The sequence below is a fragment of the Chrysochloris asiatica genome, unplaced genomic scaffold, assembly GCF_000296735.1.
Source record: "Chrysochloris asiatica unplaced genomic scaffold, ChrAsi1.0 scaffold00004, whole genome shotgun sequence".
NCBI classification, from domain to species: domain Eukaryota; kingdom Metazoa; phylum Chordata; class Mammalia; order Afrosoricida; family Chrysochloridae; genus Chrysochloris; species Chrysochloris asiatica.
In genome coordinates, this window is record NW_006408522.1 from 3303061 (window position 1) to 3315150 (window position 12090).

The following is a 12090-nucleotide window of genomic DNA, read 5'->3' on the forward strand; positions in this document are numbered from 1 at the left end:
CTCCAGGCCCTCTGGCTCTAGGTTCCCTCTTGAAAGCTTGTAAGTCAGTCACTTCTTGCCTTTGTAGCCCCCCACCCCCCTAAATTGCTACAATTTGATGAGCCTGGCCTATACTCATGGAGGTGTTATTGTTGTTGGGTGCCATTGAGCCGGTACTGACTCATAGCGACCTTATGCATAGCAGAAAGAAACACTGCCAACCTCACTATTGTTGCCATGCTTGAGCCCGTGACGAATACCAACAGAGAGGGAAGGACTCTTCACATCAGTTATCGATGCTGTCCCCTCTGTACACAGGGTGATAGGGATGGGCAACCTAGACATTGGTTACCTGAAATGAGGGGGTGATAAAGGCATGAAGTGGCTGGCTTACGAGGTTTCAAGAGAGAGTTTAGTTTAAGAGTGTGTGGGGCAGAAAGAGTCCCCACTGGACAGTGTTCATCTTGTCTAGGTGAAAAGATGTGGGGATAAGATTCTTATGATTCAATAGTGAGTAATTGTTATCATGACTAATTATAACTGTCACAATTGTAAAGGTAGAAGTTTTGTAACAAAACGGCAGAGTAATCATTTTTTTTTTACTTATAAAGTCATATCTTTAATTTGGAACTTTTTTCAAAGGGTAATTTAAATAAATACTGGTTTTTTGTGTGTGTTGTTTAAGCAGAGGAGTTGTCAGTGCTGTAGAACATGAAATCTGGATCCTTTTTGCCCATGAACTACTCCAGCCAGGCAGAGCTTAATTCCATTTTGTACCTAGGTTTTAAGTGTTCAGATGCCAAGTTTTCTTTCTTTTTTTTTTTTTTTAATTTACATGTGAGAGCATTAGCTTTACATTCATCCTTTTGTATATCACTTCTTTGCCATAGTTACAGTCCCCTCCGTACATCATCAAACAACCAAAGGATATATACCCTGCAAGCCTGTCCCTTGGTTGTCTGCACACAACCCCTCTCCCTCTCTGGGTCTAGAGTCCCAAGGCACTCCATCTCTCCACATCATTGTCTCTGCCTCCATTTCTGGCGTCACTTTCTCCGGGTAGGGTCCTCCATTCCGCTTTTTTCCCTTGATGGCCCCAAGGACCTCTGCTCCTGGACTGCAAAGTCAATCACTCCCTTCCTTTTGCTACAAACGTCTACCTTTACATTTCTAACCCTCACAGTAAGTCCTGATAACAATTATTCACTATTGTGCCACAAGGGACCTATCCCCATCTCCTATCATCAACCCTGCCCAGACAGATTGGATTGGAGGGAGGAGTTAATTTTACAGTCCAGAAACAAAGGACCCTAGGACCTACAAGGGAGAAGAGCAGAAGTGGATGCGGGTCCTTATTTAGAGAAGCTACGACAGCAGAGATTGGGACATGGAGAGGGGATGCGGCTGAGAACTCTAGATTTTGGGGAAGAAAGGGACTAAGAGATAGTGGCTAGGAGGCAGACTTACACAATGTGTCCTTTGGTGGTGTAAATGATTAAGTATGTCTGAGTGTTTTTTTTTAGAAAAAAAAAAAAGGTAAAGTAAATAGAAAACTGTTAACTGATGGTACATGGAGGGGCTTGTAATCATTGTAATGAAACAAGTTGTATGATTTGTTGAATGTAAAACTGATGATCTGCCCTGTAAACTTTCACTCAATCCACAATAAAAACTTAAAAAAAAACAACCACTACTACAAGAAAACAAAACAGATAAAAGCTGTATTGCTCTGACTGAATGGGAGAGAGGAGGCTCCATGAATAACATCCTTAGGTTTAAATGTTTACTTCTGTATATAGGGGAGTTTTCAGTCCCCTAATGTTTTACATACATTATATTTTTCCATGATCCTAGTCAAACAGCAGAACAGTAACTTATACTTGTGGGATGTGTACATGACTTACATGTTGTTCTAAGTACTTTATGTGAATTAACTCATTTAATCCTCATAGTAAGCTTAATAGGTTAGCTACTATCCCCATTTACAAATAGGATACTTCATTAGCGTGAGATTGGTTGCTTTGCCAAAGATCAGAATTGGTAAATGGTGGAGTTCAAACTTGAACTCAGTCTGCTTTGTACCTATAAGAAGATAGCTTTTTGTGATGATGTTTCTTTTATGGTTGTCTAGAGCTAGCCAACATGGAAGAGGATCCCAGATCGGCTGGAGTTGCCACCTTTGTTCTTCAGGAAGAATTTGATAGATATTCTGGCTATTGGTGGTGTCCAGAAGCTGAATCGGGTAAGAGCGTTCAAAGTAATATAGATTATTAAAAGTAGTATGAGATTCAGCTACCAATTGGTTCAGTGCATGGATTCTGAATCTTGGATAATAGATTCTAAAGTGTTAAAAATTGTATCTTACCAGGAGTTATTTTGAATATACAGACTATACCCCACCAGAATGAATTCTAGTAAAACCTTTTGTGCTATGGTTTGGTGTCTGGCTCAGTGCCTTAGATTTCCTCCCCTTCCTTGGCCAAGTTTTCTCCTAGAAGTTGGTTTTGATAATACTGGTATCAGCATTGGTAACAAAACAGAAAATGTACCAGATTGAGCTTCTGGAGTTGTTGTGTGGCGCTGTGGGTTAATGCGCTGGACTGCAAAGTTGGTTTGAACCACAGAGTCGCTGATTCAAGCTCACCAGCCATGCCTCAGAATTTCTATACAGGGTCGTTATGGGTTAGAACTGACTCAGTAGCACTTAACAACAACTGAGTTTCTGTAAAAACATGATTGAGTTAGGAAGTCTTCATGAACAGATCACAAAGCTATGTATGTATAGATACGAAAAAAGGGAACAAATTTACAAGTATTTAACTGCTTAAGAGACTTGAGAACCAGCTATGTAAAGCAATGGCTCTCAAACTTTTTGACCATGATTCAGATGGAAATTTGATTTGCATTGTGGCCCAATATGCCATGCATATGATGCATGTATTATATGTATGTATATGTTTATACTTGACTAATTCAATGAAATATTCTTATCCTTATATGTGATAAAGTTTCATAATCTGTATTTTTTTGTTTTCTGTTTTTTAGTGATAGTTGTGGCACTGCAGAGTCCTGGTGTGGCACTGTGGGATAAAGACCACAAGAGCTGAACCACAAGGTTGGTGGTTCAAACTCACTAGCCACTCCTCGTAAACCCTATACAGGGTCACTATGAGTTGGAACTGACTTGACAACATTTAACAATAACAACAGTGTGTTTCACTGTAGATAAACACTGGACCACAAGGTCGGCAATTCAAACTCACCATCTGCTCCTTGGAAGCCCTATATAGGGTCGCTATGAGTTGGAACCAACTTAACGACACTTAACAAATTAACTCAGTAAATTTCGTAACCCACTGTTGTTAAGTGCTGTCAAATCAGTTCCAACTCAGAGACCTTGTATAGGGTTTCTGAGGAGCACCTTCTAGGGTTTGAACCACCAACCTTGTGGTTTGTAGTGCAGTGATTAACCTATAGAGTTACAATAGGAGTACATTCATAATCTACTAATGTATTGCAAATAGCAATATGAACCATAAAAAATTACTTATTTTTAAAACATGGCTTGAATTTGGACATTTTATTTGAAGATACAAAGTTTTGCCATAATTGGGTTTGTTAGAACAAGACTTTGATGTAAATAGAGAAACGATTCAAAACATCTGTGTTCTATTTAAATAGCAGTTATATTTTTTATAGGAAATATTATGTCATTAAATGCCGTTGAGTTGGTTATGACTCATAGTGACTCTGTATAGGGTTTTTGAGGAGCCACTGGTAGATTTGAACTGTCAGCCTTACAGATAACAACAGTCCAGTGCTTGTCCTACAATGCCACACGAGAACTCCAAGGAAATACTGTAAATATCACTAGTTTTTAAAATAATGTATTCATTCTAAGGTATGCAAAGACAAAAATCCTTCAAAAGTTTTCCTCGTCTTAAGTATATATGTTGCTGGTAAGTGCTGTTGCGTTCTGACTCATGGTGACCCTGTATAGTGCTTCTAAGGAGAGGCTGGTGAGTTGAACCACAGACCTTGTGGTTAACAGTCTAGTGTTTATCTTACAGTGTCACACTAGAACTCCTATATATACACACATATACTATTTCAGTTTTTGCCTTCCAAAATGAAACCTTTAACTAGTAAAAGATGGTAGCAGCAACTAGTTAGTAGTAACTCATCTTGCAACGGCAAAGACTAGTAATACCTTCTTACTTAAAATGTTACAAATTTTATGTAAAAATTATTTTTCACCATGAGAAATCTTATGCTAAAGAAAATAATCAGTTATGATTTCTTTCTAGGATAATTCATTTAAATCTTCAATATCTAAATTCCTTTTAAGCTCCCAGTGGTGGCAAGATTCTTCGAATTCTATATGAAGAAAATGATGAATCTGAAGTGGAAATTATTCATGTTACATCCCCTATGTTGGAAACAAGGAGGGCAGATTCATTCCGTTATCCTAAAACAGGTACAGTAATCCAGTGACACTCACATTCACTCAGTTCCTCCCTTAAACAGGAGTCTCTTTGCAGCCATCCAAAGCGGGGGAAAGGTGGGATTGGTCATTTACAGCCTCAGGCAGATGGTTATCATTACTGTCACTCTAAGTTTTTTAATTATAGGCTTACCCTTTTTTAGTGGAGTCCTGGTGTGGCACTGTAGGTTAATGCACCAGACTGTAAAGCTGTTTGAACTGCAAGGTCAGTGGTTCAAGCTCACCAGCTGCTCCTCAGAAACCCTATACAGGGTCGCTATAGGTTAGAACCGACTCGACAGCACTGAACAATAACAACAACAACAACAAAACAACAACAACCCTTTTTTAGTATTTTCAAGATGGAGATAGAAACAAAACCAGGTACTTCAAAGAACGAGTAAGAAGCATCCTTAATTAGCAGATAAAGATTCTTAAGGGATTATATTGTTAATACATTAGTAATTTTTTTCTATCTTGCTGTTTAAAGCATTTCAATTGTAAATCATATACAGTTTCTCCTCTTTTTTTCATACTGACTTTTGGTGTTTTGGGGTCTCCTTTTTTTATTGTAATATACGCACAACCACACAGCATTTCATCAATTTCTCTATGTACACTTAAGTAACATTAAGTTCTTCAAGTTGTGTACCCATTTTCATTCTTTTTCCAAACTATCCTGTCACCCTTAATGTACTCCCAGCAAAACCTCCTTTTCCTCTCTCTGTTGTTGTGCCACTGACTTGGTTCTGACTCAGTAGTTACACTCTACATCATTTCTGAGGCTCTAAATCTTGTGGGAACAGAAAGCCTCTTCTTTCTCTCTCTCCCCTCTATCCCTAAAACCCACTACCATTCGAATCAATTTCAACTCAAAGCGACCCATGGGACAGAGTAGAACTACTTCTTAGGGTCTCCCGAAACTGTAAATCTTTATGGAAACCGCTTCCTCTTTCTCCTTCAGAGTAACTGGTGGGATTGAACCATTGACCTTGTAGTTAGCTGCCCAACACCTAGCTCCTGGTGACATCAGGACTCCTTCTACTGCTCCTCATTGCCACCGAGTTGATTCTGACTCGTAGTGACCCTATAGGTGTTGTCTGAAGTTGTAAATCTTTACAGGAGCAGAAAGCTTCAGCTTTTCCTGCAGAGTAGCTGGTGGATTTGAACTTTTGGCCTTGCAATTAGAAGTCCAGTGCCACCAGGGCTCCTTGTCTCTGGAATAAATGTATTTATTTCATATATGTGATATCACGTAATATTTGTTCTTTTGTGTTTGACTTATTTCAGTCAGCATAAATTATCCTCAAGGTTCATCCAGTTTGTGGCATGCATGAGGACTATTCTTTATGGTTGAGTAATAAGAGTATTCCATTTATATATATATAGATATATATATATATATGGAGTGCTGGTGTGGTGCTCTAGGATAAGCAATGGACCGTAAGATTTGAACTGCAAGGTCAGTGGTTCAAATCCACCAGCTGCTCCTTGAATGCCCTATAGAGTTGTGGCAGAATTGTTAGTGCCTCCTCGATGGTGTTAATCAGTAGTGTTAACTGCCTTCGAGTGAGTTCTAACTCATAGTAACCCTGTATAGGGTTTCTGAGGAGCAGCTGATAGTTTTGAACTGCCGACCTTGTGGTTTGTAGTCTAGTGATGACCCTATAGCACCACACTAGGAGCCTATATATACACCACTATTTTCTTACCCATTCATCAATTGATGGACATTTCTGTTTCTTCCTCTTGACGATATAGTACTGCAGTGAACACTGGTATACATATCTTGGCCTCCTTTTTATTCCACCAGTTCCTTACCCACTCATCTGTTGATGGGCATTTCTTGCTTCCATCTTTTGGCTACTGTGAATAGTACTGCAAAGAACATTGATGTTCTTATGTATTAGGCCTCCTATTTGTTTGATATCTGTGTTTAAGAGTATTAATTTGAGGTAGTGAGCTGAAACTCTTGCTCATTAAAGACCTGGCATATACAGTATTCATGATTTAAGAGTAAAAAGGAGTCCTCATGTAGCATAATCACTGGACTGCTAACCACAAGGCCAGCAGTTCAAACCCACCAGCTAGTCCTTGGGAACCCTATTCAGGGTTGCTGTGAGCCAACTCAACGGCACTTAACAACAAGAGTGAAAAGGGGTGATCTGTCAAAATTGGTTTGAATGTTTATGGAGATATGTTACTATTCATTATGTCTCTTTATAAAGGCACGCCAAATCCAAAAGTCACTTTTAAGATGTCGGAAATAATGATTGATGCTGAAGGAAGGGTAAGTATAAATTGTTGAGTTGACTTTGAATATCATTTGGATAGGTAGTCTAGTAGGGATCTTAGAGATACTGTTTTTTCTTTTTGTAACTCAGAATTTGCTGAAATATCTGGGTCATGATTTCAGGATGACTTAATTCAAAATTTCTTGCTGGTTCCCATGATAGAAATATGGAGATTTGCATATTTACTACTTATATCCAATAGTTCTTACTGCTTTGCCTTTGTTGATTCTCCACATCAATTATCATTACATATATAAAAGTACATATATGCACACACACATATGTTTAAACTTGTGTATGGATGGACCTCTAATAGCAGTACTTTTTGACTTACCCTCATACTGACTTGTGAATTACCTATGATGGGTAGATGTCTATGGTGGTTTAAATAAATATCCCGCATTTCTTTTGTACTGCTGCTTTCCATTTGGAAGTCAAGTATATAAGCTACATGCATACAATAAAAGCAGTTTTCTCGGCTAGACTCTAAAGGGAAAAAAGTTTGCTGTACCAAGGGCCATCTCATTAATACTTTACACAAATATATTTCAGGCTAAGATATAGGGAACTAAACACTAATATTTTTCTGAGATAATGGATTTTAAAGGGATGAAAATGTGATTTTACCAGTTATTATCAAGGGTTTTATTAGTATTCATGAAAAAGACATTTATTTAGACTGTGCTAATTCTTGTGGTTAGAATTTTTTTAGGCATAAGGGCAACTGTGCAGGGGACTCACAACTGCTGATTTTCTGTATCACATGTGTGCCTTTCTATATACCTAAGTCTGCTGTAAAACGATCTGTTAAAGATAGTTTAAGTCTAGTGAGCTAGTTATTTATCTGAGTTTTCTATATAACTAGATTTTTTTTTTTTAATAGATTGTGGATGTCATAGATAAGGAACTGATTCAACCATTTGAGATTCTGTTTGAAGGAGTTGAATATATTGCCAGAGCTGGATGGACTCCAGAGGGAAAATAGTGCGTATGTTAAATTGTCACTTCTTTACACCTCGTTTAGGATCCAGACCTTTAGAAATGTCTGTGCTTGTTTGCCTTACAAGTGAATCCACCTTCACATGTAAATTTGCATCATATTATTTCTGCACATGGGGTTTTTCCTCGACTAAGTAGATTTGTTGGATATAATCCTATAAGCATAGGATTTTAATTCTGTCTGTTACTTAGCTAGTCATGGTTTCCTTGTTATTTGTGGGTACATTTTATGACTGTAAGGTTTACACTTCTATGTGTATGTGTTTATAGTATAATTTAAGCAGAAATATTTGTAGAACCTTATGTGAAGGTAATAATGTATATAATTCCTACGTCTAATGTAGGCAGTACGAGTTTCCTCAGAGTGGCATTTAGTGATTGCAAAGGGAGAAAACAATTTCAAAGGCCATATGGTTTTAGAAATTAAAAGAAAATGACTTAAAAACCTTTCAAATACCTTTTAAAAATGCGTGTATTTTTAATTAGCTATATTTAAGTGATAATTTTAACATTTACTGAAGTAGTTCTCTGATTGTGATTAGGAAATAATTGGTGTCAGGGTAGAGAGAAGAAGAGCATTGTTTGTTTTTTGAGATTTTGCTTTATTCCTGGTGCCTCTCTTTTATTTGTTTAAATAGTGCTTGGTCCATCCTACTAGATCGCTCCCAAACTCGCCTACAGATAGTGTTGATCTCACCTGAATTATTTATCCCAGTAGAAGATGATGCTATGGAAAGACAGAGACTCATCGAGTCTGTTCCTGACTCTGTGACACCATTGATTATTTATGAAGAAACAACAGACATCTGGATAAATGTATGTAGTTTTCCTTGTATTTAGTTAAATATTTTCTCAGAATATTACAGCAAATTAAGTTTCACAGCTAACTATCAATATGATATATATTTTTTCTTTACATTCAGAGGAACCATGTCTGTTTCCTGAGTGTGAATAATGGTTACAGAATAGAGTGGTTTGTAGGTAGAGTCTGGCTACAGACTGGTCATCATTCCTAGACCTATCTAGTATGTCCAGGAACCAAATACACAACCTTGTCATCGGTGCCTCTGAGAGGACTTAAAGGGCTCTGTGTAGAAAAGTCTTTTGCCACTAAGTTGGCAAACTATATACCAAAATACACCAGTTTGGGATTGAAGTTCACATTTTCCAATTTACTGGAAAAACTTAACATACAAAATTAGAGCCTGCTCACTCATTGGCTAAATGTGATTCATACAAAACAGGTGATCCTTCCATCTGAGAATGGCATCATCCATTTCTCTTTGAAAAGGAAGATTTAAAACCTTTTTTTTCATCATTTCTGTAATAGACTTATAAAACTAAGTAAACCTTGTATCATGTTTTAAAGGATTATACTGGTGGTAAGTAAGGAAAAAAATTTTTGGTTATTTTTTTTTCCCTTCATTTGGAAACATTTATTTCTCAATAATGAAATTTTTGGCTAAAATAAGATAAATCTGAAAGGTGCAGACAGAATCTGTTACTGTAAATACACCATGTACCCTAGCATTGACAGTGATTTTTATTTCTAAGTATGTTTATCAAGTCATTCTGCTTGTGTAGCATAATTGAGTTTTTTCATGTAGTCATTTTGTTAAATTGTATTGTAAATTAGACTATTCATTTTACAGATTCATGACATTTTCCACGTTTTCCCCCAAAGACATGAAGATGAAATTGAGTTTATTTTTGCCTCTGAATGCAAAACAGGTTTTCGTCATTTATATAAAATCACATCTGTTTTGAAAGAGAGCAGATATAAACGATCCAGTGGAGGACTGCCTGCCCCAAGTAAGAAATTCTTTCTTATTTGAAAAACAGAAAGTGTTGGGGGCGGGGGTGGATGTTGTTGTTGTTAAGTGTTGTCAAGTCAGTTCTGACTCATAGCGACCCTCAGAAATACGGTTTTTGAAGAGTGGCTGATGAGTTGAGAGTTGGAACTGCCAACCTTGTGATTCAAACCAACTTTATGGTTGAATGCTTATCCTACATTGCTACACAAGAACTCCAGGGTGGACAGGGCAATGCAGTGTCTCCTTTGTATAATTTGTAAGCATCAGTACTTGTTTCATTAAACTTTCATACATACGTGATAAAACCTAGGACAAAGTTCTTGATGGATATTCTGGAATAATGAGTTAATGGTAACCTATTATAAAAAAATATTTTTAATGTGTTGTTAAGTGCTGTCAAGTCTGTTCCAACTCTTAGTGACAGTATGTAGGGTTTCCATAGAGCTGCCAGTGGATTTGAATGGCTGACCTTGTGGTTAGCAGTCCATTGCTTGTCCTACAGTGCCACACCAGGACTCCTTTTACTTTCTACTTTTGCTTTGACAGTAATTTTTAATTTGTTTAAAGTGAGCTTATATTATTTTTATATTTTTAAATGTTATATGTATTACTATTTTTGTATAGTAGATGTTTTAAAATACTGTCTATATCTGCACTGACAGTAATTTATAGTTACAACTCTTCAGATTAATATAATTATATTGCCAAAGTGAAATAAAGTGTTGTGTTAGCTGAAGTTAACATCTCTCTCTAAAAAAAATAGTTTTTTACATATTAGATGTATAAACCTAAAAAATGTGAAATGTTACATCAGGTACTTCTTTGGGGTTTTTTAAAAAAGTGTGTTAGTTTTCTACCTTAATTATACTTTGTTTTGGAATAATCACTTTATGATCAAGTGAAAGGAACCCTGGTGGCCTAATAATTAAAGCAGTCTACTGCTAGCCAAGGAGTCCTGGTGTGGTGCTGTGGGTTAATGGGTTGGAATGCAAAGTAGGTTTTAAATTGAAATCCGTCAGTTCCAGCTCGCCTGCCTCTCTTAGGAAGCCCTACACAGATTCACTATTGAGTCGGAACTGAATTGATGGCACTTAACAACAACAACTGCTAGCCAAAAGATCTGTGGTTAAAACCCACAACCATTCTGCAGGAAAAAGATACGGCGGTCTGCTTCTGTAAAGATTTATAACCTTGGAATCTCTGTGGGGCAATTCCACTCTGTGCTATAAATGTCCCTATGACTTGACGGCAGTGATTTTAGTTTGGTGTTAATGGTAAGTTATATTAGATGCTTGGTGTGGCGCTATGGGTGAATACACTCGACTGCAAAGTCAATTTGAACCACAAGGCCAGCAGTTCAAGCTCACCAGCTGCTCCTTGGAAAACCCTCTATAGGGTCGCTATGGGTTGGAACCAACTCGATAACACTTTACAACAACAACAAATGTTAGATGCTTAACTGCCATTTATAAGTTAACAGTCTCAACATGGTCTTTTAAATACACTGATTTGGGAAATGGTGAGCTACATCTTGGAAGTAGCAGAGTAAAGATTGTCTATGATTTTACTTCTTTATTATCTTAGCCTAATTTTTTTAAGCTAAGACAAGATCTTAAATATCTAGGATGAGGATTTTCTTCCCTTGTAATCTTGGCTTAACTTGACCGTCTATATGAAATCACCCTTATCAGGCCCTCTGTTGTTAAGAAATTAAATCCACATAAGAATTCCAGGAAAGGTAGAAATGAAAACTAGTCCAAGACCTGTGAGATGGCCTTAATTAACTAAAACTAAACGTTAGGGACAGTAATTAAATGGAGACTTATACCCCAATTGAAGAGTGTAAGAAGAGCTTTTAACTCAGCAGCTCAGAAGGTCAGTTTTCTGGTCCCTGTCTCTGGGCCCTTCAGCCTGTCTGCCTCATTTTTTCCCTTCTCCTTTCTTAGTCATTTTTGCTCCAAGCCTTTCTTCTTTTCCTTAATGTCGTCTTCATTTTCCACCTCCTTCCCCTTCACATGGCTATCATGTGAAACAATTAGTATTTCTTACGTATGTTTGTGAAATGATATACACATAAGTCAAGAAGTATTGCTACTAGGCTTCCAGTTCATACATACACCAATTTATTGTAAGCAAATGTGTTTTAAACTTGGCTCTGTAATCAGCAGATGTCTACAGACAAATTTCTTGGTAATATATTTAGTCTGGTTGTTGTTGGTAGTGGTTCTGTGCCGTGGAGTTGGATTGGACTCATAGTGACCCTATACAGGATTTCCGAGGCTGTAAATCTTTACAGGATCAGAAAGCCTCATCTTTAACCTGCGGAACGGTTGGTAGTTTTGAACTGATGGCTTTGCAGTTCGCAGCTCGATTCGTAACCACTACGCTACTAGGGCTCCTTAGTCTGGTTGTTGTTGTTGTTGTTGTTATTAGCCATTGAGTTGGTTCTGACCCCTAGCGACCTTATGTACAGCAGAACGAAACACTGCCTGATCCTAGGCCAATCTCACTATTGTTGCCA

General features: G+C 37.5%; 1 protein-coding gene across 3 annotated transcripts in view; it reads left to right on the forward strand.

Annotated features, from left to right (window-relative positions):
- The window catches only part of DPP8 (dipeptidyl-peptidase 8), a 59444-nt gene that overhangs the window by 19442 nt on the left and 27912 nt on the right, over positions 1–12090 (forward strand). For all 3 annotated transcript variants that reach the window (XM_006831527.1, XM_006831528.1, XM_006831526.1), the window contains 6 exons: positions 2111–2221; positions 4328–4456; positions 6691–6752; positions 7640–7740; positions 8394–8571; positions 9408–9567. In XM_006831527.1, the coding sequence (XP_006831590.1) occupies positions 2111–2221; positions 4328–4456; positions 6691–6752; positions 7640–7740; positions 8394–8571; positions 9408–9567 (741 nt within the window). The remainder of the gene's footprint in view (positions 1–2110; positions 2222–4327; positions 4457–6690; positions 6753–7639; positions 7741–8393; positions 8572–9407; positions 9568–12090) is intronic.